Raw genomic sequence first — 22,216 nt, 5'->3', positions numbered from 1 at the left:
AACATTTTAAAATATCATAGGCTTTTCTAACATAACAAAAGATGGCTGTGGTAATCTCACTGACACAGCAGTGTGGATTACCTTTCGCCAATTGTTCAGAAGGCTGAATGCAAAAGATTAGTATTAATCAGAAGAAGAATAATCTGACAAACAGTCTTGAACTAGCTGATAAAACAAGGTATTTCAGACAGTGTGAAAAGGCAGGAAGATTAACCTTCAAAAAGTCAAATTTATAGAAAGCAGGACAAAAAGGAATTTTAAATTTACGTCAAGTCATTTCTGAGACACAGGCTTAAACATAAAAGTCTTTGTTGTAGCTCCACCTTGAGGCTATTTGCACCAAGGTTTTGTACACTCTTTCTTCATGACATCATAAACCTACGTACTAATTTTCATTCTGCTTGGTAATTCACAGTGGAAAGTACAAGCTTCTGAATTTTGATTGGCTCCTGGCAGCCACATTGATTAAGTTCTTTCTCAAAGCAATATTGTGAGAAAAGTTTAGTGAGAAAATTTACTGAGTCACAGCACCAAATTTGAACTTTTTCTGATAATTTGTCAATGAAAAAAACAAGCAATCTGTAGTTATAGTACCTTCTTGGCGATGGTCTACAGGATGTCGTAAAGACCTAACATCTTAAGCTTCGTGAAAATCAGATAACGCACTGGGCAGATATAAGACATGTACTGTACTTAGGCCATTCTTGAGATTTTAATTCTTGAGATGTGAACCAGAGCACAAACTTGATTACTGCTGCACCACCTATGGGCACAGTACCTCATGTTTTGGGGCCTGAGTAGTGAGGGGAATTTGGGACCATGTCATGAAGTTGTGTGTTTCTAGGTCTTACGGTTTTTGTTGCACAAAGACTATTAATGAAGAAAAATAAGACAAACAATTATAATAATAAGAAAAATCGCAACAAAAACAATAGGATTTTCGCAGCTTCACTGCTTGGACCCCTAAAAGTATGCCAACTAGAGTTTGGTGGATTTTCCGCCATTATCGTCAGCCATGTTGGAGTCACTTTCACTCTTCTTGGTGGTAATAATACTATAATGAAAAGGAACACAACATTTAGATTACATAATTCTGACCTTTACCCTTTAGACTTATTAAAATTTTAACTTTATCTTTCACCTAGTACTATCAGCAAACCAATACTTTGGTTCATGACCAAAGAATGCAAAAATGGGATGATGAATTAAAAATTTAAACCTCAATGGATTTAGAAAATTTTACCTTTATCTTAATTAATGACAGAGTGTTCATTTATGGGTGGTTTCAATAAAACCAAATAAAGTCAAATTTGGGAACAACCCAAAATTACAAGATTTACAAAGAATTATAATACAAAATGCTGATTACTACAAAACCTAAGAACACAATAAGGATATACAATAGTATAGTGGTTGGACTCATGAACACATGGCTACTGTTTGTTTCCAGACAGACCTAGTGGCTAACTTAACTTCTTTACCATTACAAAGGATTCAGTTAATGAATCTAGAATAAACAAAGATAAATGTAAATGTATATTTTTAACAGTGTATTTATTTCCATTTGCACATATGTAGACTGTCTCCAAAAGATTAGTTCACCAAATCGTTCATTGCTTGATTGGAGCTCCGACTGTACAGTCCCACTCACTGAACTCACAGCCATGTATATTCCTCATGATCCCCAGCTTACAAAACCGAAAGTGCTGTCACTTTGACAAAAACGCCAAGCTGTGTTTATAGTTCTCAATAATATAAACGTTTCCTTGCTTAATATCAGAGATGAATGCTGACTTTTATTGACTTTTAAGTCTTTCTAACTGATCAACAGTTCAGCATTACTTTTGAGCTTGCTGGGCCTGATTCCGGCAGTTTGAGCCACTGACTATCACTAAGGGTTCATGTTCACGTTGTAGTGCGTTCAGAATGAATCACTAAACATGGACCGCTCCCTCGCAGTACATTCAGTAAACGAATCACTGCTATTCTTATTGGGTCCTGCCATTCATGTAACTGTTGCCATCTGATCTAACTCTCTGCACTTTACTATCCTATTAAACTCCATTTTATCCATGTTAGTGAGGATGGATTCCCCCAGTTTGCCTTTAACTGACCCCATATAAAAGCATATGTTACCATAATTCTTCGGTACATCATTACAATAATTCGGTCTTCTCCATGCAGCATATTTACCTGTTGCCCTCAGCCTCATCAGTTGAATCAGGAAGTTCTTTTCCGCTGGTCTCAGGAAGGAGAAGAACAAAAGCTCCACTGACCAGTGTAAGGCTGCTGAAGACTATAATGGGTATTGACTGGTGGTATATGGCCAACATGTTGAGCAACGGAGACAGCAATCCTGCTATTCTAAATGCTATGGAGCCCAAGCCAACAGCTGTTTGCCTGAAAGAGTGGAACATGGAGTTCATTTTCAAATATATACAGTGCTTATGTAGAATATCTGTAACTACCAGCCATGACAGTGTGGCTAGTATTGTTTTCACTTTGTGAGTTTGTGCGATTGTGTGCGTGCGTGTGCGTGCGTATGTGTGTGTGTCATCATGGTAAAATGTGGTCCTGGAGACACCTACTGTAGCGGGAACTACCACAGGGGTGGTTTCGAGTAATTTGGCAGGTGTTTATATACAGTATTTGTTTGTCTGAGGACAGATTTTCTCACCATGATATCACAACCATGCAAGATACAGTCACGAAACCTTACAGGTGTGTAGTTGAGATCAAAATGAAGTCCAAGTTCGGAGATGGGTGCTGTCCGACCCATGAGTATGGAGTACTCATGTAAATGTAGTAATGACTAATGAATACTCGTGGGTCTGAACGTCAACATGTTGATGGGCATCATGGTTGGTGTGATCCCATTACAAAATGGATTCTAGTTATATATTTTGAATTTGCATACCTGACAGAAGTGGGAAACAGCTCCTGAATGTAGACCATACATACTGAACCAGCCCAGTTCAAAAAGAACTTTCCTGTGGTCACAAGGGCTGTGACAACAACAGCGCTCCCTGGATAAATTTAAGTACAATATCAGTGACACTCAAATCAATGTATCCTCATGAACTGAATGTGAAGGACAGGAAAATCACCTTGACGGAAAACCAGGGTCAAGAGGCAAACAAAACCTCCTGTCAGGAGGGTTGATATCAGGGATTTTTTTCTCCCCAGAAACTCCAGAACCCAGATACAGAGGAGATGTGCTGGAATCTCAGAGATCCCAAATAGGAACTGAACCAGGAAGATGTTCAGACCAAACTTACCCACATTCAGAATGAGGCAAAAGTAGCCTAGATTTAATGAAAACCTTAACACCACAAAACACAACAAAAATTAGTAAATCAAATTAAAAAAACACATTCCAAAATGTGCCTAACTTACCAGGCAAATGATATAATGAAGAGATATTTCATCAGGACTGTTGAAGTAAATATTGTTTTGATGCCTCCACTCTGAATTTCTTGTTCCCCAGTTACCTGAAGGGCAAATGTATTATTATTAAACAGAGGACAACACTTAAAAAAATATAGCTGCTAGCAACTGTCTTCCTGGTCCCCAGAGGATGAATCCTATTAACTTTGGTGATCCCCTGACTTTCCTCTAGCACCACCATGAGTTTGACATTCATGTTTTTATTGAAATATCTTGACAACTATTGGATGGATTTCTGTGACTTTGATATAGACATTCCTGATCCCCACAGGATTAATTGGAATAATTTGAATCCAATGACTTTTCACCTAGTACTATTAGCAAACCAATACTTTGGTTCATGACCAAAGAACTCAAAGATGGGATGATGAATTAAAAATTTAAACCTCAATGGATTTAGAAAATTAGAAATGTGGGAAAATACACTTTAGGCCAAAAATGTGACTTTTTACGACAGTGTCGTTAATGGCCACTGGGACAAATTAGAAGGAAGGCTGAGTGGTGGCACCGTACCCAGCTCTCTTAGTACATCCATGTTTAATACCTGTAAAGCTATTTACAGTCCCGTCAGCCTCAGCTGTACTTTGTGTTTAGTGCTAATTACCAAAAATAAGAATGCTAAACTAAGATGATGAACATTTTAAATATTGTACCTAGTAAAAATCAGTGTACCAGCATGTCATTGTGAGCATGTTTGCATGGTGATGTTGGCATTTAGCTCAAAGCACCGCAGTTTCTAAGTGCAGCCTCACAATCACTAGGATGGCTGTAGACTGTCAAGTAATGTTTTGAGAGGGATCCTTAAGTCTCATTTGATCAAATGTAATTGAAATTGAGTCTGACTTACCTTGTCGAACAGATTCTCTGGGATTTTCTTTTTATTGATTGCTGCAACTCTACAAATCAACTTATTAGCTTCTTCAGTTCTTCCTTGTCCCAGCAACCATCTTGCAGATTCAGGCATCCACCTTAAAAGATTAGAATTTAAATGTCAAACTAACAAACTGTTTTTTTTCAGTCTAAATCAGAAACTGAGCTACCAACAAGATGACTTACGCAGCGAGTTTCCTGAACACACTGTAAGGATACTGATTTTGCATGATCTCATTATGTGATGAAACACAAGAGCACTGAACAGTTGCGCAGCAACTCCATGGTCGCATTTTTTACACCAAAGAACAGCTAATTGCGCTGAAGCCTGCAGGCATGGCGACCAGAACAATGGACATCCCCCCGTAGAAATCAGGAGGAGGACACACAGTGGATGCAGAGGAGGAATGAAGCGACGAGAAAGACCGCTGGGTCCAGACCATAGAGACTGATGGAGAAGAGGAGATATAAGCTGTAGCTCCCTTCTATCATCATGGGTAATGTGAGATCACTGGACAATAGATGGACGAGCTAGTGGCCCTAGTTAGGAATCGGAGGGACTCTCCGATTCCTGTAGTGTTATGTGTTTCACAGAGCCTTGGCTACAGGAAGATACTCCGGATCCATCCCTACCATCGTAGGTCTGTCTCTCCCGGCCAGGTTCTGAATGACGTTTCTTGGTTCTGCATGGGTCCGTGTCCCTGCTTTCAAGTAATAGACAGGTCTGGTTCTGTTGCTGGTCTGGCGTTTGTGAGTCTTTTTGGGTTTGGGCATGAATTTTTGGACCCATGAAAACCTCTACACCCCAGTGTTTTCTTTATGATCTCTGGGGACTTCAACCGGACAAGACTCTGCCCACTTTCACTCAGTTTGTGGACTGCAGAGGAGACGGGACCCTGGACCAGCTGTATGCTAATGTAATGTTTCTATTCACTTACTGTGTACTTATTACTATTACTATTTTATAGTAGTTTTTACTTTATTACTTATTTCCTTCCTCTTTTCTAACTGTGTGTTTTGCAATTGCAACGAATCCCTACGGGGATCAATAAAGTTATTCTGATTCTGAAGCCAGATACATGTCAGTAATTGGTCATACCTACAGGTAGGTATGACCAGGGAGTGTGTTAATGTCTGAACACAGCACTGTACAAAGAATAAAAAAAAAAAAGTATATACAACACATACCATATATACAAGGACACAAAAGCCAGTGCTCCTGCGATAAAATACTGTGCTATTCTCCAGTCACGAATAGCATAGACCAGACAAGCCATGGCACACTGTCCAAGACCTCCAAACATTTGGCTCATACAGGAGGCAAAGGACCTTTTGGTGACCCCAATCCACTCGGTAGCTACAGACAGAATTTAAACACCAAAATCACTGCAGAGCTAGTACAAGTTTTTAAAGAATAGGGCAATTCTATGCTTGTAATAGAAATCTAAGAATAAAATATTACTAAGAAGTCATACCTAATACAATGCTGTTAATTCTGAATCCTGCAAGTGCAGCTCCAACTACAAACTGTGACACGATATAGACATAGAAATTTGGAGACACACCAACCATTAAGACAAATATTAGCTGGAGGACAACTGGTAGCTGGGTGGTTCTCCTCCGACCGTACCTAAAGTTTAGAGAGTGAATGACCATAAAAAGATGGCGTTGAAGGTTTACTGTTTGTTTCCCAACATTTTGTAAACAACAATATTGCTTTTAAGTCACTTACGATTCAGCTGTCGGTCCAAAGATGAATGAACCAATAAGTAAACCAGTCATGAAGACTGTCTGCGCAACTTCAGCCATGTTAGACTTGTCACAGACAAGGTCAAACTGAAAAAAACCCAACAACATCAGTAGGGATACAGTGATACCAAAGAAATCACAAATCATACATAATATTTAACTTACATCAGTGACTATTGTGTGCTCATAAAGAGTGTTGTAGTACACCCATCCATTCTTGCACCCTGTTGTCTCATTGAGTCCATACTTCCTGATGACACCAATGTCCCAGTCCACAGGGACAAACATCCGACACCTGCTGAAGGTCCCATCCTCCTCCCGGGGCAGAGTCAGGTTCAGCTGCTCATCTGTGGTCAGGTTAGGATCAGCTCTGAAGATCCAGTCCGTGTTACAATGTCGCTCTGGATCTGACTCGACGAAAAGAAGACTACAAAAGAAAACTGGTAGTAAGAAATGTGGGAAGGATAACCCAAGAATGACAACCTTCTGGAAGAGACCAAAGTCTCCGACGGTCCTCAGAATCTCTCCAAAATCCACCATTTTCACACAGAGGATGTTGTGTCAAGCAAACACTGGTAGACTGTCTTATTACGGCCTGGGGCATTCAAAGTAAATGTTTAACTACCTGAAAGCAGTCAGTTAATACATGTGTGAAAACACATCTCAAGTCCAAACGTAAACTTATTTTTGCTAATGGTTGACCGGGTAAAGCAATTCACATTTCAAACAAATATTGTCTTCCCTCATTGAATTCCATCAAGTGACTTTATTCAGCTAAAAATCATTTTGCACGTGTGGACATTTTCCAACAATGTATATAATTTTTCAAGGAATCTCTTTTGTATGTTATCACAAATATTCCACTTCAAATTATGCATTTGTGGATGTACACCTTTTATGATTAAGCATATTTAAAAATATATGTAATGATCTGTAAAAAAAAACAAAAAACAAAAAGGTTAAAAAAAGAAAAATGTACTTGCCAATCATCTGATTAAATTAACACTAATCATTCATTGCTACCATGAAGAGGCAGAATGATGGTTTTCTGATGAGTAAACGATTGAAGGGAAAGAAATTTAGAAAATCTAAGTGACTTCCAGCTCAATGCTTTTGATGATCTATCATTTTATCACCAAAATAACACACATACACACACCGGGAGAGAGAAAGGTGTAACCTATGCCATCTGTCTTGATAAAATAACATTTTATCCATCAGCCTTGGGCAGGTCTCACGGAGAAAAACTGCCCATCATGACATCAAAGCACAGAGCCCCATGTAATTCCAAAAAATATGCATGTCAACATATCATTAAGGTGCCACTTGAACAAATAATTTGTGCATGATTAGTGATGCTCTTACAAATGCCAACATTGGAAAACACTACAAAACAAATTAAACTCTATGTACTGAACATGAGTCTCAGTCTGTTTGCCTTAATCAATATTTACAAGTAAAATGTTCCTTTTATCTGACATGTACATTTAAACAGTCAATGCATCTACATCATTACATACAAACTTGTTGGTGTGACAGTGCATGGAGTTGCCATCATACGTACATTTACAACGTCTTTACATACACCATTTACATCAGTACCTGAACTAGGAGCTATATCACAGCCCTTTTTAGGTGGTACAAAACAACCATACAGCTACGCCTGGAGTGACGATGGTGATTTGTTGGTGAGTGTTTATAAAGCAAAGAGACTACAGTACTGTGAAAAGAACTTGCCTACTGACAAAAAGCTAAAGTAATAACTGGCTTCCGCAGAAGTTTAAAGGGTTACTTCACCCAAAATATGAAGTTACCTGTAGTGGTATCCAGCCATGCAGTCAGTTTTTAATTTTATTTGCTGTGATTCCTGCTGCCCCCCACTACAATGGAGATGAAGGGAATTTTGTTTCTGACGTTTACGGCACAGAAAACTTAAATTTGAATAAGACAAAGCCTCTACAGCCATGCTAGCTGTTCTTAAACGGCTGTAACTAAACGCCAATGTCAGCATGCTGAGTTGCTCAAAGTGGCAATGCTAATATGCTTATTTTTAGTACGTGTAAAAACGTTCACCATCTTAATTCAATCTTTTAGCACGCTTACAATTGGTCATTAGCACTAAACACAAAGTTCCCCTAAGGCTTAGTTTTGCAAGTATTCATGGATTCATCCTGATGAATCCATGAATATCTATAGCAAATTTCATGAAATATGAAATATTTCACAAAAAACTGAAATGTCAAACTCATGGAGGCACTAGAGGTAAAGTCAGGGGATCACCATCCATAGTCATGCTGCTAGCGTTGCTAAAAATTCAGCGGTAACATTCCTATCCAAACAGTGCCTACTCAACAGAACACACTATCATTATTTATTTTTTTATTTTTTTAGAAACTACTTCTTCAGTGCCTCCAGTGAAAACTGTTCACAGTGGGTTCCATGACTTATCTGTGGAAGTAAATGTTGTTTCTGACTTTTCCCAAATATAATTTTCAGTGATGAGAGCACCAACAACACAGAGTCAACAGCCATGCTAGTTGGCCATGCTTTAGCACAGCAGTGCTTTTTTTTATTTTTATTTTTCTTTTAGTGTTTTAGCATTTGCTAATCAGAAATAAACACAAAGTACAGCTCAGGCTGATGGGAATGTCATTAGTTTTGCAGGCATTTGGTCATAAACACAAGTATTGAACAAACTGAAATTTTGATGTGATGGTAGAGCTAGATTTCAGAATCACCAAAGTCAGGAGGATTCATCCTTTAAGGACAATTAATTTATGTAGCAAATTTCATTACAATACATCCAATAGTTCTGGGGTTATTTCCGTGTGGACCACAATGGTGGACAGACCCATTGACACTAGCTAAAGCTAAAAATTTAATTTCTATGAATTTCTCTATTTTATTGGGGTGGAGGCAGAAATCTCAGACACAAGTATCTCAAAACCTTGACAATTAAGACCAAACCAACTGCATGGCTAAATGCCACTTATGCCAGTGAAACCATCTATTTTTGCAATTTTGGTGAACTGGCCCTTTTAGCTTTATTTCTCGTTGGTAGAACATTTTCAGTTTTTGAGCATGCACACCTCCACAGAAGTTCATTAGCAGTCAGCCTGTAACACAAGCTGCCTCGGACTCAACACTCATCGCCAACATTCAGGATTCTTCCCAGCTGTAATATCAATAATTGTAAGCCGAGTAAATTAGATTTTACAGGGGACATAGAAAAAAAGCAATTACCCGTGTCTGTCTGTTGGTGTGTTAACTTTTCACTTTATCAATATGTTTGTGAAAATGAAAATAAATCCTCACCGCAGGTTCTTAAAGCTGCCTGTTTTGTTGGTTGACTCTTTATGAACTCCTTTTCAGGTACAAGCACAAAAATTGGTTTTATTCAACCCAAGGATAATATTATTTACAACTATTGGTCACATACGGTGAAAAGAAAATAACTATTGCATAGTATAAGAATATTAGGAAGGTCTCAATCTGTGGAAATAAGACTTCCCTCAATACCTCAGGAGAACGCCATCTAACAAAGTATTGTAACTACTGTTATGAGACAGAGCAGTTACAGCTTTATGTGTATATCTGAGTGACTTCACGGTGCAGTCTTTGGTTATGTTTTAACAAAACCACCACACACTCTTACTGTGGAGTAGAGAATTCATTGCACTGCCTTATACAGTAATCTGGTAATTTTTTAAGTAAAAATCCATCTGAATTTACAGAATGAACTAAACTAAAACTATGCTGCAGTGTGTTTATAATGTATTTGTATCATTAAAAGTGATTTTTTTTAAAGATTTACTAGATAGGCGTACGTAGGATACACCAAATAATCAAACATAAACATAATTTTTCACCAATCACTCCAGTTAAATTTATAGTTGGATGAACTAAGGCTGAATTTACACTTTTCAATTTCAGTGTAGCATAAAGTGCCATTTAAAGGTGGCACGACACTCTTGTGAGTTTTGTGGCACAGTTAATCAAAAGGAAGAGAAAGAAAAAGGCAATCACTTCCAGTACTGGCAGGAGATGGTTTGGATTGTGCTTATTTATGAAGAGGAAGAAAACAAAAGAAAAAGAAATTAGGAGTTCATATAGTTGATTGCATCTGTTTCTCCCATTTACTGTATAAGCGCACTGTAAACGTTTCAAGTGTGATTCCTGTGATGAACTGAGCCTCTTCCCAATGTGGTCATCATGCATCCTGCAGTAGTGTAAAACTCCTGCCAGCTTCATGTCTCACCATCATCATCATCATCATCTTCCTCCTCCTCTCTTTGGCAGTAGTGGTTTATTGGAATTGACTACAATGCAGCTGTGCAATACCATTAGTTTCTGTCCTTTGTTGCTGGCTCTGCTTGACTTAACTGATGCTGAGCTGAGCAAATCCAATCAGCTTAACATCATCAGGAATTTCAGACTCCTCCACACCAGATGCCTGGAAGACAGGGAGCCACATAAGAAAAAAATTAATTGATGATCAAGAAAATGACCATAATAAAACCTTCAAAATATATTTTACACATCAGTGGACAGAATCCATTGTATTTCCATAAATAGTTATGTCTGTGTACTCACCAGCTTAAAAGTCAAATTTTTGTTACTATGAGGATCATCAACAATCTTTTGCAAATTGGCAGCAACTAGACAGAAGATAAAAGGAAGTGAGAGGACTAGATCAGATGACCAGCTAATATGAGAAGAGATTACAAGACTTTTCCCTCATGATCAGGAAATAACTGGTCCTGGAACCATGTGCACACAATGCAATCATTAACTGGATGTATTTAGATCATACACAACAATTGTTTTGCAACAATTGTTGTCACATTTACAACAAATCACATATACTTAACACCTTTTTTCCAAAGCATTTATATTTTTTAGGTTTACTTGCAGTGACCTGAAATTTGCTTGAGATAAATAATCTAACACATCTAACATCGTGAACTTTCCGTTCAGATGCTCTGATATCGGAAACCCAGCAAACAACACTGAGTAAATCTCTGCAAAGTTTTTATACTATAGAGAAATACATGTAAACCAAGGCAGCAGCAACTGACTTCATTAGAGACTTCTATGCAACTGTAAATATCTCACCCTACAGTGCTATTTCTCCAACTTACCAATGACTAAGTCCCTCCCATCCACCAGCCCTGCTGAAACCAACTCCTGAGAAACTCCATCAGCAGAGTCTGAGGGGAGGCAAGGATAAGACAGACAGACATGAGAAAAAAGACAGACATGAGACTGGAGTGTAATAGCACGTGAAAAAAGAAAAAAATTAGGTTATCATTCCTACCTCTGCCAGGCATGAACTCAAATCGGATGTCGTTGAGTTCCTTCTTGGGATTCCTCAGTCTCAGGACGAGGCTGATGGGAATACTGGCATCGGCTGCAGCTGGATACTGCAAGAACAACAGTAATAGGAATTACATTGCAGCAATTCTGGTTGTCAGGAACACATTTGCACTTGCCTGAACTAACTAAGCACTCTCCATATTTTTTTTTTTTTTCACCTGAGCAGTGGGTGCATGTGAAGGGCTCGCTGTCTGAGCTGAAGCCTGTGGTCGAGCCTCCTCTCCTGTCTGGCCCAAATTCGCAGGGCTCTCATGTGCTGCAGCGGGTGGCTGCAGATGTGCTGTGGAGCCATCTGCTGGTGGGAAAAGCTGAGAGATACGAATTTGCAATTAAATCAGCGGGTCTTTTCAGTTTTACAGGTATGAAAAAAAAATAAAAAAATAAAGAGGACACACATAAGACAGTCATGCAGATTGCTGTGTCAAGGCATTACGATAAATCAGGATTTTCAGGTCATGTCCACTACAAATAGACTCACCTCCAGATTCTGGGACCCGTCCTTCACTCTGGGTGACTGCAGAATGGACATGACAGATTGTCAGGATTAAAAACATGCAATTTCCCTTTTACCCCCCGAATGTGTGGACTGATGGAGTATTGTCGGATTGAAGGAATTTGACACAAGGCAGGTGACGCTAAACACAAGGCTTAACTGAAATCACAGTTAAGATAACAGACAGTAAAATCCCACTCCCAGACATGAATTGAGTGTGAACACACATAGGAAAGTTATTTGAAAACGTAACCTGAGCAAATCGTTTAGGCCAATTGACAGCTTTTTTCCCCTCGGGATTGAGTTCTGACGCTTAAGTTTGAATGCAATAACACCTAATTCATCCTGGTATGTGTAACACTCACATTTGCTCCATTTTTGTTTAAATATTGCAGCATTTGTTTTTAACTATTTAAAAAAAAAAAAAAAAAAAACTTTTACTTTGTCTACATTGACTTGAGCCCAACAGCATATGAGAATTGTTAAAATTCTTTAATCCCTGATTGCAACATGCAACATGGAAAACAAAAAAGGCTTTTTCAAGGTCAGATCAAGTTTGAGAATTACATGTTTCTTAGTTGATTTACCTGAATGACCTAAACTTGAGCTACACTGACAATGAGACAGGTGGCCTTGACAAAAACAAAGTCAAACTTGGCTGGAAACCAGTAATCCAACAGCATCATCTGCTGGTCAAAAGGAAACCATGTGTACTGAGATTAAACAGTATTATAAAGTAAACTGGATTGACCCATCAGACAATGTAGGCACGCAGAGGCTCACCCGCAGAGCTGCCACAGCAGCTTTGCCCTCCTCACTCTCCTCGTCCAGCTCATCATCGCTCCACTCCCAACCACCGTCCTCTGTCTTGTGGAGACGGCCACTCGACCCGGGCACACGACGCACCTACACAATGCATTTTAAAAGAAAAATAAAACAAAACTAACTGAAAGACATGTGACAATTAATAATTACTCTACATTATGTCTTCCTTGTTAATCTTTTTCAGAGTTGCAAAGGCATATCCTAGCATGGATTAGGCAGAAACTGGGACACACAGTGGACAAGAAAACACACCAGTGTACAGTAACACAAAGATGTATAGTATTGGTCAACCTTTTTTGATCGTTCTGTTATAGTTGGACCTTTCTGTAGAAGCCTCTCCTGCAAGTACTCGTTGTTCTGTGACAGAAAGACAAACATTTATTACAAGATCTATAATAGTTCTCTTTCAAACATGCAGGAGTATTTTCAGCGTGTTTTTCTAATAGTCACAGGACACACCTTAGCTTTTGTGAAGAATTTGTGCTTCAGCAATTCAGCAGCAGTTGGCCTAAATAGGACAGAAACACAAGGTTCCTCATTATATTAATTACACAACTGGGGAATCAAAAGCAACATGCACAACTTTAATCTGGCATTAGGCCAAAAAAAAAAAAAAAAATGGTTTAGGGACTAATTAACCTTTTTTCAGGATCTTTCTGTAAACACAGGGAGATCATCTTCCTGAGGGACTTGCCGTACTTCTTCACCATTTCTTTATCTGTGATGCCCGTCTCCAGACAGGGAGGGTCATTCTGCAAGGTCAACATCAGCACCTACAGACATGCAAAAGTTAGCTTTAGTCAGTAAACAGATATAAAATAAACTCTTAAATACAAACAGGGCATCTTTATTAAAGCCACTCTGAGAAGACTGAATTAAGGATATCAGCATTTCTATAATTTGCTCCATTATCAGCAATAATCTACATAACTCCAATTTGCCTCATATTGTTTTGTTTGAGCTATTTAAGGTGTTTTTTTTTTCTCTAGTGAAATAAAGAAAATAGATACAGTAACTGCACAGACAGTTACCTTCATTGGTGGGTACTTGTGATATGGTGCCGCCCCCGTGGCAAGTTCAATGGCTGTTATCCCAAAACTCCAGATGTCGGCTTTGAAATCATAGCCGCGGACCTGTGGATTAAAAACAGAACCAAGTGAACAAAACACTTGAATCTTCCTTTTATATCCCAGTTACGAGGCACTACAGAGAGGAAACAGAGGCAGAGAAGGAAAGTCATTTACAAAACAAGCCTCCTACCTGCTCCATGACCTCTGGGGCCATCCAGCACGGCGTCCCCACAAATGTCTTCCGAACCTTGTTCCTAGTCATGTCTCCTCCTGCTGCTAGAAAGGCACTCACACCAAAGTCTAGGGTGTGTGTGTGTGTGTGTGTGTGTGTGTGTAATTGTGAGTGTATGAAACAAAAAAAAATTTGAGCAAAGCGGATTAAATCAGTTTTAAAAGATTCAGACAAACTATTTTTTGTAGTGCAATGTGGGCCTCCTTTGTTCCTTTAAATATGTATCAGAATTTCAAATAAATCTGCACAGAAACAGACTACAGAGATATATCATTTCAAGTTGTACAAACACAATAGATGTAGAAAAATCAGTGTACCAGCAATTTGCACTGAGCCATCTTCCCCGAGAAGAATATTTCCAGCCTTTAGATCCCTGTGCATGAAGAGGAGGATTAAATCATCATGTAAAGTTAAGATATTACAAGTCAGTGACTGCATCAACAGAGGAGTGGTTAGGCTGTGCATACTGACTCTCCGAATGAACAAATACTCTTCACTATTGCACACAAACAAGTTAAAGCTGCACCTTTGATCTGCTTCGTCTTACTCCACCTGATTTCTGTTTGCATACATTGAGTTAAAACTATGCACACAGACCCGGAATGGATTAGCCAGGTTCCAAGCCTCCCTCCTCCTCCCTTTCCTGATTAGGCATAAGTGAGTTAGCCACAGCATCTGAGCTCAATCAGCAACTGCTCTCTCTGAATACTGAAATACTGTCCAAAAACTGTAACACCAGATAGGTGTAATTTTCTCTTAAAATCTAATAATTCGCCTTTCAAAATAACTGTTTTTTTTTTTTTTTAAGTCACAATAATGAGACTAAAGAAACCCATTCAAGAGTTATGAGCATTAATGGACAGTCTGTTCATTTGAAAGACACAGAGGATACAGAGAGGCCTTTCTTCCCAGCGGTGGGTCACAGTGTTCCTGGCAGGAACTTTCTTGTAAAACAAACCTCCTCAATTATGCATTTTTAGTGTATTAAATATTGAAGGAGCGAGGTCTAGTTCAAACTGCACACTCATATGCACAGGCGAAAGGCCCAGCGTCTGAGTGAGCTGAGACTGAGTGAGAGTGTATGGTGTGACATAGTGGCTACCAGGATTCAAAGTGCAATTAGGACAGTGTACAGTGATAACAAGGCATTGCCCTGCAGCTTGGTGATACATCATTGTAACTCACCGATGAATCTGCCCATTTTTGTGTAGGTACTCAAGCCCCTCCAAGACCTCTTTCAGGATGGAGGCGATACTGGCCTCATCCAACACTCCAGTCCTGTGCTCGCCACGAGAGATGATATGTTTAATGATGTCCAAGACAGAGCCTGAGAGAGAGGCAGAGACTTGTCACAAGACATGCTTACAGTACATGGAAGGAATCTCAAGTTTGGTAAGTAGCTGAAGGAACACTGAGTGACATTTAGCTGGTATTGGTTTGTACTGTAAACAAAACCAGCACAGTCGTGTCTTGCTTTGTAAAACACCACAAAACACAGCCTGCCATATATATGCAGAGTGCACCAACAGCAGTGCCTGACCTCCTTAGCTTCTTGAAGAAAGCGTGTGAACTTACAAATAACCTGCTAGTGACATTAAAGTATTGCTTTTATGTTGTTGTCTGTCGTTTCCAGGAATTGATAAGTTCAGTGTTAGTGAACTGTCAAAGTGAAAAGCTGCTACTTTAAAGGATCCTGCCTTCACAAATTGCAAAAAAAGTGTCAAAAAACGATGCTTAGAAATTTCTCAAACATTCAGAAGTAATACTAAAAAATATTAATTGTAAGAAATACACTTCTGAAGTGGAAGAATCTAGTATTATAAATTCTAACAATATCGTCAAATACCATGTTACCGACTTCTAGATGGCTTCTCATAGGCTACACTGACAAATAGGTGTTATACAGAGAAGGCAAAAGTTACAAGGTGTAATGTGTTAATTAGTGAGCTTTAGGTGCAAGATAGCATATTGTGTTACCTTCAGACAGAGCCAGGCTAGCTGTTGCCACTCTTTATGCTAAGCTAAGATAGCCAGCTTCTGGTTTTAGCCTCATACTAAGCGTACAGGTATGAGAGTGGTATTAATCTTCTTATCTAACGTGCAGCAAGAGAGCAAATAAGCTTATTTCCCAAAATGTCAAACTATTCCAAACTATTCTGGATAATGTTTATCCAGAAACACACGTCACACAAAAAATACCAGCCACATTTAATGGCTTATTAAGCACTGTCTAATAATTACAACAGACTTTCGATTGGGTCTAATACTGTAGTTCAGCAGTTTTTTTAAAGATGATATTGTAACATCTCACCCTCCATTTAAACCTCCCTTCCACTTCGAACTAATAATGTAGCATGTAGAGCCTTACTGCGGTCTTCAGAATTAAACAGGTACAATGTGATCAAAAATATACAAAACATAAACTCCTGACCCAGAACTGCAAGGCAACAAAAACAACACAACCTACTACTTGGCCAGAATATCCCAAATGGCTCCCTGGTTAATCCAAACATTAAGTTCATGTTTAAACCTGAGCCCATTTGAGATAAAACAAGGAAGGTATGGCAAAGACAGTCAATTCAAAGTCAAGGTGAAGATAAGAGTTTGCCAAGAGCAAGTCAAGTAAGAGGAAAAATTTCTTTCAGCATTACAGGACTTACCACCACTGAGCAGCTTCATCACCAGCCACAATTCATCCTTCACCACAAAGGAGGTATAGTAGGACACAATGTTCGGATGGTGGCACTGGCTCATTGCCTGGATCTCTTTCTGCACAGAAAAGAAAAGATAAATGTGGTATAAAAGGTCATACAAGGATTCGATCTTTTAAAATTCACTTCCATTTAATAAAAATCTTACTCCAAGTGTGGCTTCAATGAAACAACCCAGTCCCTGCTATTACTCATTCCTCAAAGTCAAAACCTCCATGTTAAAAACCCAAAACCTAAATCAGGAGTACACAGTGCCTCTGACTCAAGACAGTGGAGTAACCTCGGTTACATCACCACTGGGTCACCAAGCCAAGACATTTTTAACGTAGGTAAAAGACATAGGTGAATTCAGGACCTTCATATATTATATAAGCACTGAGTAGGTGAAAGTCAATGTAGGACAATGTAATGCAATACTCACATCAAATAGCATAAATTTCAATGTCAATATATGACAGTCATTGAAAATCAATAATTGGCCAAAGAGAAGGAGGAAATGACTGATGCAGAGGCAAGTTATCTCTCAGACGTTCTGTGTTAACGTGACAATTATTATCTCTTCTAAACAGGGAAAAAAATAAAATAAAATAAATTTACACAAAAACTACATAAACGAGTCCATTTGTAAGGTATGGTATTGGAGGAGATATGACAACCAGTAGACATACTGCTATACTGACTGTACAAAGTAGCCATATCTTTATCTTCCATGTAGGAAACAATAGGCAGGACTGCTTTATGGCAATATTAGATTTTTGCATCTACGTGATTGAGAACCTTGACTTGTCAAGTATTTAATTTACTGCATTAAAGTGTAACTTCAGTGCCAGCTCTGAGCCTTACTCCACTCACTCTATAATTTTGAAAAATGCCAAAGATTAGGCGAGGAGCTGAGAGGGGAGGCGGGGGGCGTCAATGTGTGAGGTACCAGTTGCTCAGTAAAATCCAGGCCAAAGAAAAATGGAGAGCAACAAACAATCGCAAGGCACCTATGCTGAAGGGATGTTTTCAGAAAAATGCCGATTGCAAATGTTCATAGCCGTGTGTTGCTATCGAGGGATCTGCTGCCATCTGCAACCAATGCCGAGCCATATGACGGTCTGAAGGGAAAGAATGCAGTCCGGTGGTGCTTCTGCAGCCGTCAGGAGCATAGGTCAGAACCAGTACAGCAAAATTGAAAAATACTAAGTAGTGGGTTAGATAAAAATAGCATAAATTCCTTTGAATGATGAGTCTCGATCAGTATTTATTTAATCTGAAGAAAATGTACAGTGTTGGCAAAATTTGATTTTTCAACTCATAGCGGGGGAGTATCACATATTTCCATTACATAAATCACTACTCAACTGCTTTTTAACACGGTTCAATGAGTTATTCAAGTACAAAATGGTAAAATCCTGCATGTCCACTGTATGCAGATGCTATGCAAAACTTTTCCTCCACTTTCCACTGCACTTGTACATCAAAGTCAGAGGCTTTCTAAAACCTAAAGACCTTTAAAATAATAGTTTTTTAAATATTTAATATCAATATTTTAATCATTTATCCACATTATTTTTATCATTTATCCACTGTTTAGTGTAGAACCCACCAGTTACTGTTCTTGCGACAGAAAACTGGCAGATTCCAGCTCACCTTGATTGTAATGAGCTAGGTAACAGAGAGATGAAGTGTGTAGGAAACTGATTTTACTTTCATCTCATCTGAGTGTTTGTAGCTGTCCCATTTAAATATCAACATTCAAAAGTAAAATAATGTGAACAAAACAATAATATTTCTGTGCACATTATAAAAAACATTGTTGCACAGGAACATGCTATTATTTATTCCTATTTAATCTGTCATTATTATTGTCTCATTAATTTTACCTGGCTCTCGTACTTAGTAGTGGTTGTGGTATTAAGCTTTTGATCACTGACTGATCGGACCCCACAAATCCACAGCATTCCTAGCAAACAGACACATGCATAAAGAGCATCTGGATTGCAGATGCAGAGCCACATTTTGCTATGGTTTCTTACCAGGAGCTCATCCATGCTAGTCTGACATTTTTCCAGGTTGATGCGTTTGATGGCCACCTTCTCCTTCCTGGGCTTGCAGTACGCTGCCTGGACAACTGCAGTGGCTCCGCTCCCTGAGGAGAACAGCATTAAGAGTGAAACCATCACACTGTAGGAGAAGTAAAGCCTTTGACTTTTGTGACAGCTTCAGCTTCTCTAAATCTTGTTTGTACAAGGTGAAAAGTTGCTACATTTTAGTCGGAACTAGTTTAAGACCGAGGGAGTAAGGTCAATTTCACTATTACACGGTACTGTAATATGCAGTATCAATCCACATTTAACTGAGTAATAGAAAACTGCAGTTAGATACCACATCAAACCCACTCTCCTGTTCAAAGTCATTGACTTGTTCACTATAAGCCGTTGTCATACCTTCAGCAAAATACCGCCTCCCACCCCAACTGACGAATCTTCACGGACTGAAGGCTAACTTGCATTAGCTAGCCTTTTAATCTTCGCGCGGAATTACTAAGAAGGTATCTCACTTTAGCTTGCCAACTAGCAGAAGCAGTTAATTAATTTGGCTTTGCCTGTGGCAAACTGCTGAGCTGTTAACCTGCCTGCAATGTATCAGCGGGTTGTAACTGGCCTTCGGTTAGCTACAGACATGGAAATGCTAGTTGGCTAGTGGCAGTTGGTAGCCGACACTGCTGTAAAGACAGGCTAGGGTGCTAACATTTGCAAGCTAAGCTACTCACCTATCACCTCATTGAGTTCGTAGTCATCCTTATCGATTGACCAGGATTGAGAGGACTGGTCGTCTGCCATGGCGTCGCTGTCGGAACGGTGGAAACAATGCTTCTAAATAAGACGCTGTCTAGGATATTATCCTTGTGATTACTCCATTCGGCTCCGATGGTGCTTGCTGCCGCTGTTCCGCTGGCAACTCCTACAGTTCATGTCAACACAACTTTACGCGCGACTGACGCATCGATTTACGTACGAACCAAGGAGGAAGAACGAAGTTACCGCCATCTTGGTTGTGGCACTGTCTGCTGAATATCTGTAAAATTCGGAAACAGACAACATACTTTTACAAGTAATAGTTCATGGACAATGGCATTCCGGTTACCTGAAATATTTTAGTCTTAACAAAAGAGATAGGAATTCTTTTATTCTTATATCCCGCACCTGTAAAATTGTTTTTCAGTACACCCGGTAGAGGGAGCTAATGCCTCTAGTAAGAGGGTCTCTTGAATTTTTTTCTTGCACAATTTTTTCCTCAGTGAAATTTGAGAAGGCTATCAAGCAAGTACCACGAACAGTAGTATTCAGACCATTTAGTCAAGTAAAAGTAGCAATACTGCACAATGAAACTGCTCCATTAAAGGTAAAAAAAAAAAATCTGTATTCAAAATTGTACCTAAACAAAAACTGTAAAAGTATTCATTATGCAGAATGGCCGCTCAGTTGTATACTAGTTTTCTGGATTATTATTATCAATGCATTAACATGTAAGGAGTACTTAAATGTTGTAGTTGGTTGAGGTTGCACCAGTTTTAACTGATTTATATAATGTTAGGTAATTTAATCTATAACAATATATTATTTTATAACCTCATCTTTTGTATGTAAAATCTTGAAAAGTTACTATTAACTATAGCTATTTAATAAATGTAGTGGAGTAAAAAAAAAAAAAAAAAAAAATGCTCTAAAATGTAGTGGAATAGAAATAAAATTATAGTGCTTTAAAATTGTACCTATGTACAGTACTGACCAGTACAGTAAATGTTTAGCATTTATTTGTACCCTACTTTGTGATCTCTGGTCAGGTTATATCCATATCGTAATGTTTTATGTTAACACCAGTCCATTCTTGGCGAGAAGTTCTATGAAAAACAGATGAACACTGTGCTGTGCTAAAATTCAACACAATGTAGTATACATAACTAAATGTAATTTAAAAATATATAATCATTTGTATTTATTGTGCTTCATCTAAATTCCTCTTTGGGACATGTCCTTTGGTAAGATCAGGAATTTGCATAATTTATGACATGGAAATAGTGCCCTGAGACATGAGGATGTTTTGGCGAAAACCTTAAAAACTATGGCTGGCATCATTGGTATGTGAGGAAACAGCGGGGCCTGTTCTTGCTTGTTCTACGGGCACAGACACAGAGCAAAGACTCAGACTTCATCAACAAGAGAAGTCACTCACAATTTCTATTTACAGTGTTTTGAAAGTAAGAGAAGTCACTCTTAATTGGTCGGTTCCATGGTTCCTTAATGAGACCTTGCTCTTTATACCTTTGTAACGCATAAATCTTTTCTGGACAAACTGATTTATACTTATGTTTCTTCCTCTTGAAAGGTGTTCAAGTATATGAAATGTGAAGCTGAGATATCATATTTTCTTGTCTCCGGGAATAGTTAAAGTTAATGAAATACATATCTGCAGCGACTGTTTCTTCTGCATTTAAGAACACAACCAACGCCTTGTGTTCTCAAACATGCATCATGGCACTGATGCAAATCTAAAGACCATGCTGCACTCTGTTTTCCTGCCTGTTTCCCTGAACCTCATGGATTCTGGACGTGGTCGACCCTTGCCTGGAAGCTCTGCCCCTGGTGCTGCATTAAAGCTCACTCATCCTCTTGCTGACTGTGCGCTGAGGGTAAGCCAGGCCTGAAAGGGAAGTGCTGAGAGCCACAGGAGGCCCAAAAAACCAGTGATTGCAGTGCTATTATCCTACCAAGGCTAAGCTGCGCATGAAAAGGAAAGCAAAACACTTCATCTTTGCCATTGAATGTAAGCAATATGCTAAAACTCTCTGTCTGGCAATGAGCCAACTCTGCCATTCATCTTGATGTTTACCTTCTGTTCAGATGGGGAACAGGTGTCGACATGAAAAACAAAATGCCAGTTGACTAGCAGAAGTTGACTACAACCATGAGGTGAAATTTCGACAATATCACTTATAAAACCCGATTACAGAATCTTGGGATTTATGGGTGCTTCTCAGGTGATCGTCCCCTCCTGGTTTTTTCACATCTAGAGTTTCCTCTAGAGTCCTGCGTACAGACAACAGGATTATAAAAGACGTGGATTAAAAAAGCATTTTTCACTTTGGCTGCAGGTGCATAGGTGAGCAGCTAACAATGTGGCATGCTTTAAAATGCAGGACATAAAGTCTAACAGTATGTTAACTAGGCCCATGCCTGATGCCAAAAGCTGGTATTAAGGTGTAACCTGCCCTGTCGTGACATCAGCAGTGCAGCTTGCATGGCAGGCTCGTCAAACCGGTGCTGGAGCCTGCAGGAGTGCTGACACCATTCACACCTCCAGGAGAAAACCCACCTGCGTCGTCCTCGTACTCGATCCAACAATCCCAAAACCAGGTTTTCTCGTCTACTCACTGCGCTCATGGAAAGAAGGAGCA

The 22,216-nt window shown here is 39.1% G+C and overlaps 2 protein-coding genes across 3 annotated transcripts; both read right to left on the bottom strand.

Annotated features, from left to right (window-relative positions):
• Positions 1 to 978: 978 nt before the first annotated feature.
• Positions 979 to 6,606, bottom strand: LOC120799318 (solute carrier family 22 member 13-like). The gene is made up of 10 exons (XM_040144407.1): positions 6,232 to 6,606; positions 6,050 to 6,153; positions 5,793 to 5,947; positions 5,506 to 5,674; positions 4,295 to 4,415; positions 3,397 to 3,491; positions 3,108 to 3,322; positions 2,918 to 3,026; positions 2,194 to 2,400; positions 979 to 1,054 (listed from the first exon to the last, which is right to left on the bottom strand). Exons 1-10 carry the CDS (start codon positions 6,604 to 6,606, stop codon positions 979 to 981), a joined length of 1,626 nt encoding a protein of 541 aa, XP_040000341.1.
• A 219-nt stretch (positions 6,607 to 6,825) lies between these two features.
• LOC120798648 (serine/threonine-protein kinase OSR1-like) lies at positions 6,826 to 22,203 on the bottom strand. Of its 2 annotated transcripts, XM_040143088.1 has the most exons (18): positions 22,135 to 22,203; positions 19,532 to 19,836; positions 18,795 to 18,907; positions 16,723 to 16,831; positions 15,248 to 15,389; positions 14,380 to 14,435; positions 14,021 to 14,130; positions 13,792 to 13,893; positions 13,400 to 13,533; positions 13,220 to 13,268; positions 13,052 to 13,117; positions 12,719 to 12,841; positions 11,921 to 11,956; positions 11,601 to 11,750; positions 11,384 to 11,489; positions 11,208 to 11,276; positions 10,660 to 10,724; positions 6,826 to 10,519 (listed from the first exon to the last, which is right to left on the bottom strand). In XM_040143088.1, exons 2-18 carry the CDS (start codon positions 19,599 to 19,601, stop codon positions 10,445 to 10,447), a joined length of 1,575 nt encoding a protein of 524 aa, XP_039999022.1. In that variant the 5' UTR covers positions 19,602 to 19,836; positions 22,135 to 22,203; the 3' UTR covers positions 6,826 to 10,444. The 2 variants fall into 2 exon arrangements, with proteins under 2 accessions (XP_039999022.1, XP_039999023.1); XM_040143089.1 differs by lacking the exons at positions 19,532 to 19,836; positions 22,135 to 22,203 and adding an exon at positions 19,206 to 19,498.
• Between the last annotated feature and the right edge of the window lie 13 nt (positions 22,204 to 22,216).

Source organism: Xiphias gladius, chromosome 14 (genome assembly GCF_016859285.1).
Source record: "Xiphias gladius isolate SHS-SW01 ecotype Sanya breed wild chromosome 14, ASM1685928v1, whole genome shotgun sequence".
Taxonomy (NCBI): Eukaryota; Metazoa; Chordata; class Actinopteri; order Istiophoriformes; family Xiphiidae; genus Xiphias; species Xiphias gladius.
Note: the sequence above shows the minus strand (reverse complement) of the source record. Positions and strands in the feature narration are given on the sequence as shown.

What these genes read in the sequence shown, in the direction of transcription:
- LOC120799318 (XM_040144407.1), bottom strand. Translation starts at nt 6,606, where the DNA reads ATGGTGGATTTTGGAGAGATTCTGAGGACCGTCGGAGACTTTGGTCTC. An exon ending in TTCATTATATCATTTGCCTG is followed by an intron (nt 3,323 to 3,396) that starts GTAAGTTAGGCA and finishes TGTGGTGTTAAG; the next exon opens with GTTTTCATTAAATCTAGGCT. An exon ending in CTGTTTCCCACTTCTGTCAG is followed by an intron (nt 2,401 to 2,917) that starts GTATGCAAATTC and finishes CCACTCTTTCAG; the next exon opens with GCAAACAGCTGTTGGCTTGG.
- LOC120798648 (XM_040143088.1), bottom strand. Translation starts at nt 19,601, where the DNA reads ATGGCAGACGACCAGTCCTCTCAATCCTGGTCAATCGATAAGGATGAC. An exon ending in TAACAGAACGATCAAAAAAG is followed by an intron (nt 12,842 to 13,051) that starts GTTGACCAATAC and finishes TGCATTGTGTAG; the next exon opens with GTGCGTCGTGTGCCCGGGTC. An exon ending in TGGGAGGGACTTAGTCATTG is followed by an intron (nt 10,725 to 11,207) that starts GTAAGTTGGAGA and finishes TCTTCTGTCTAG; the next exon opens with TTGCTGCCAATTTGCAAAAG.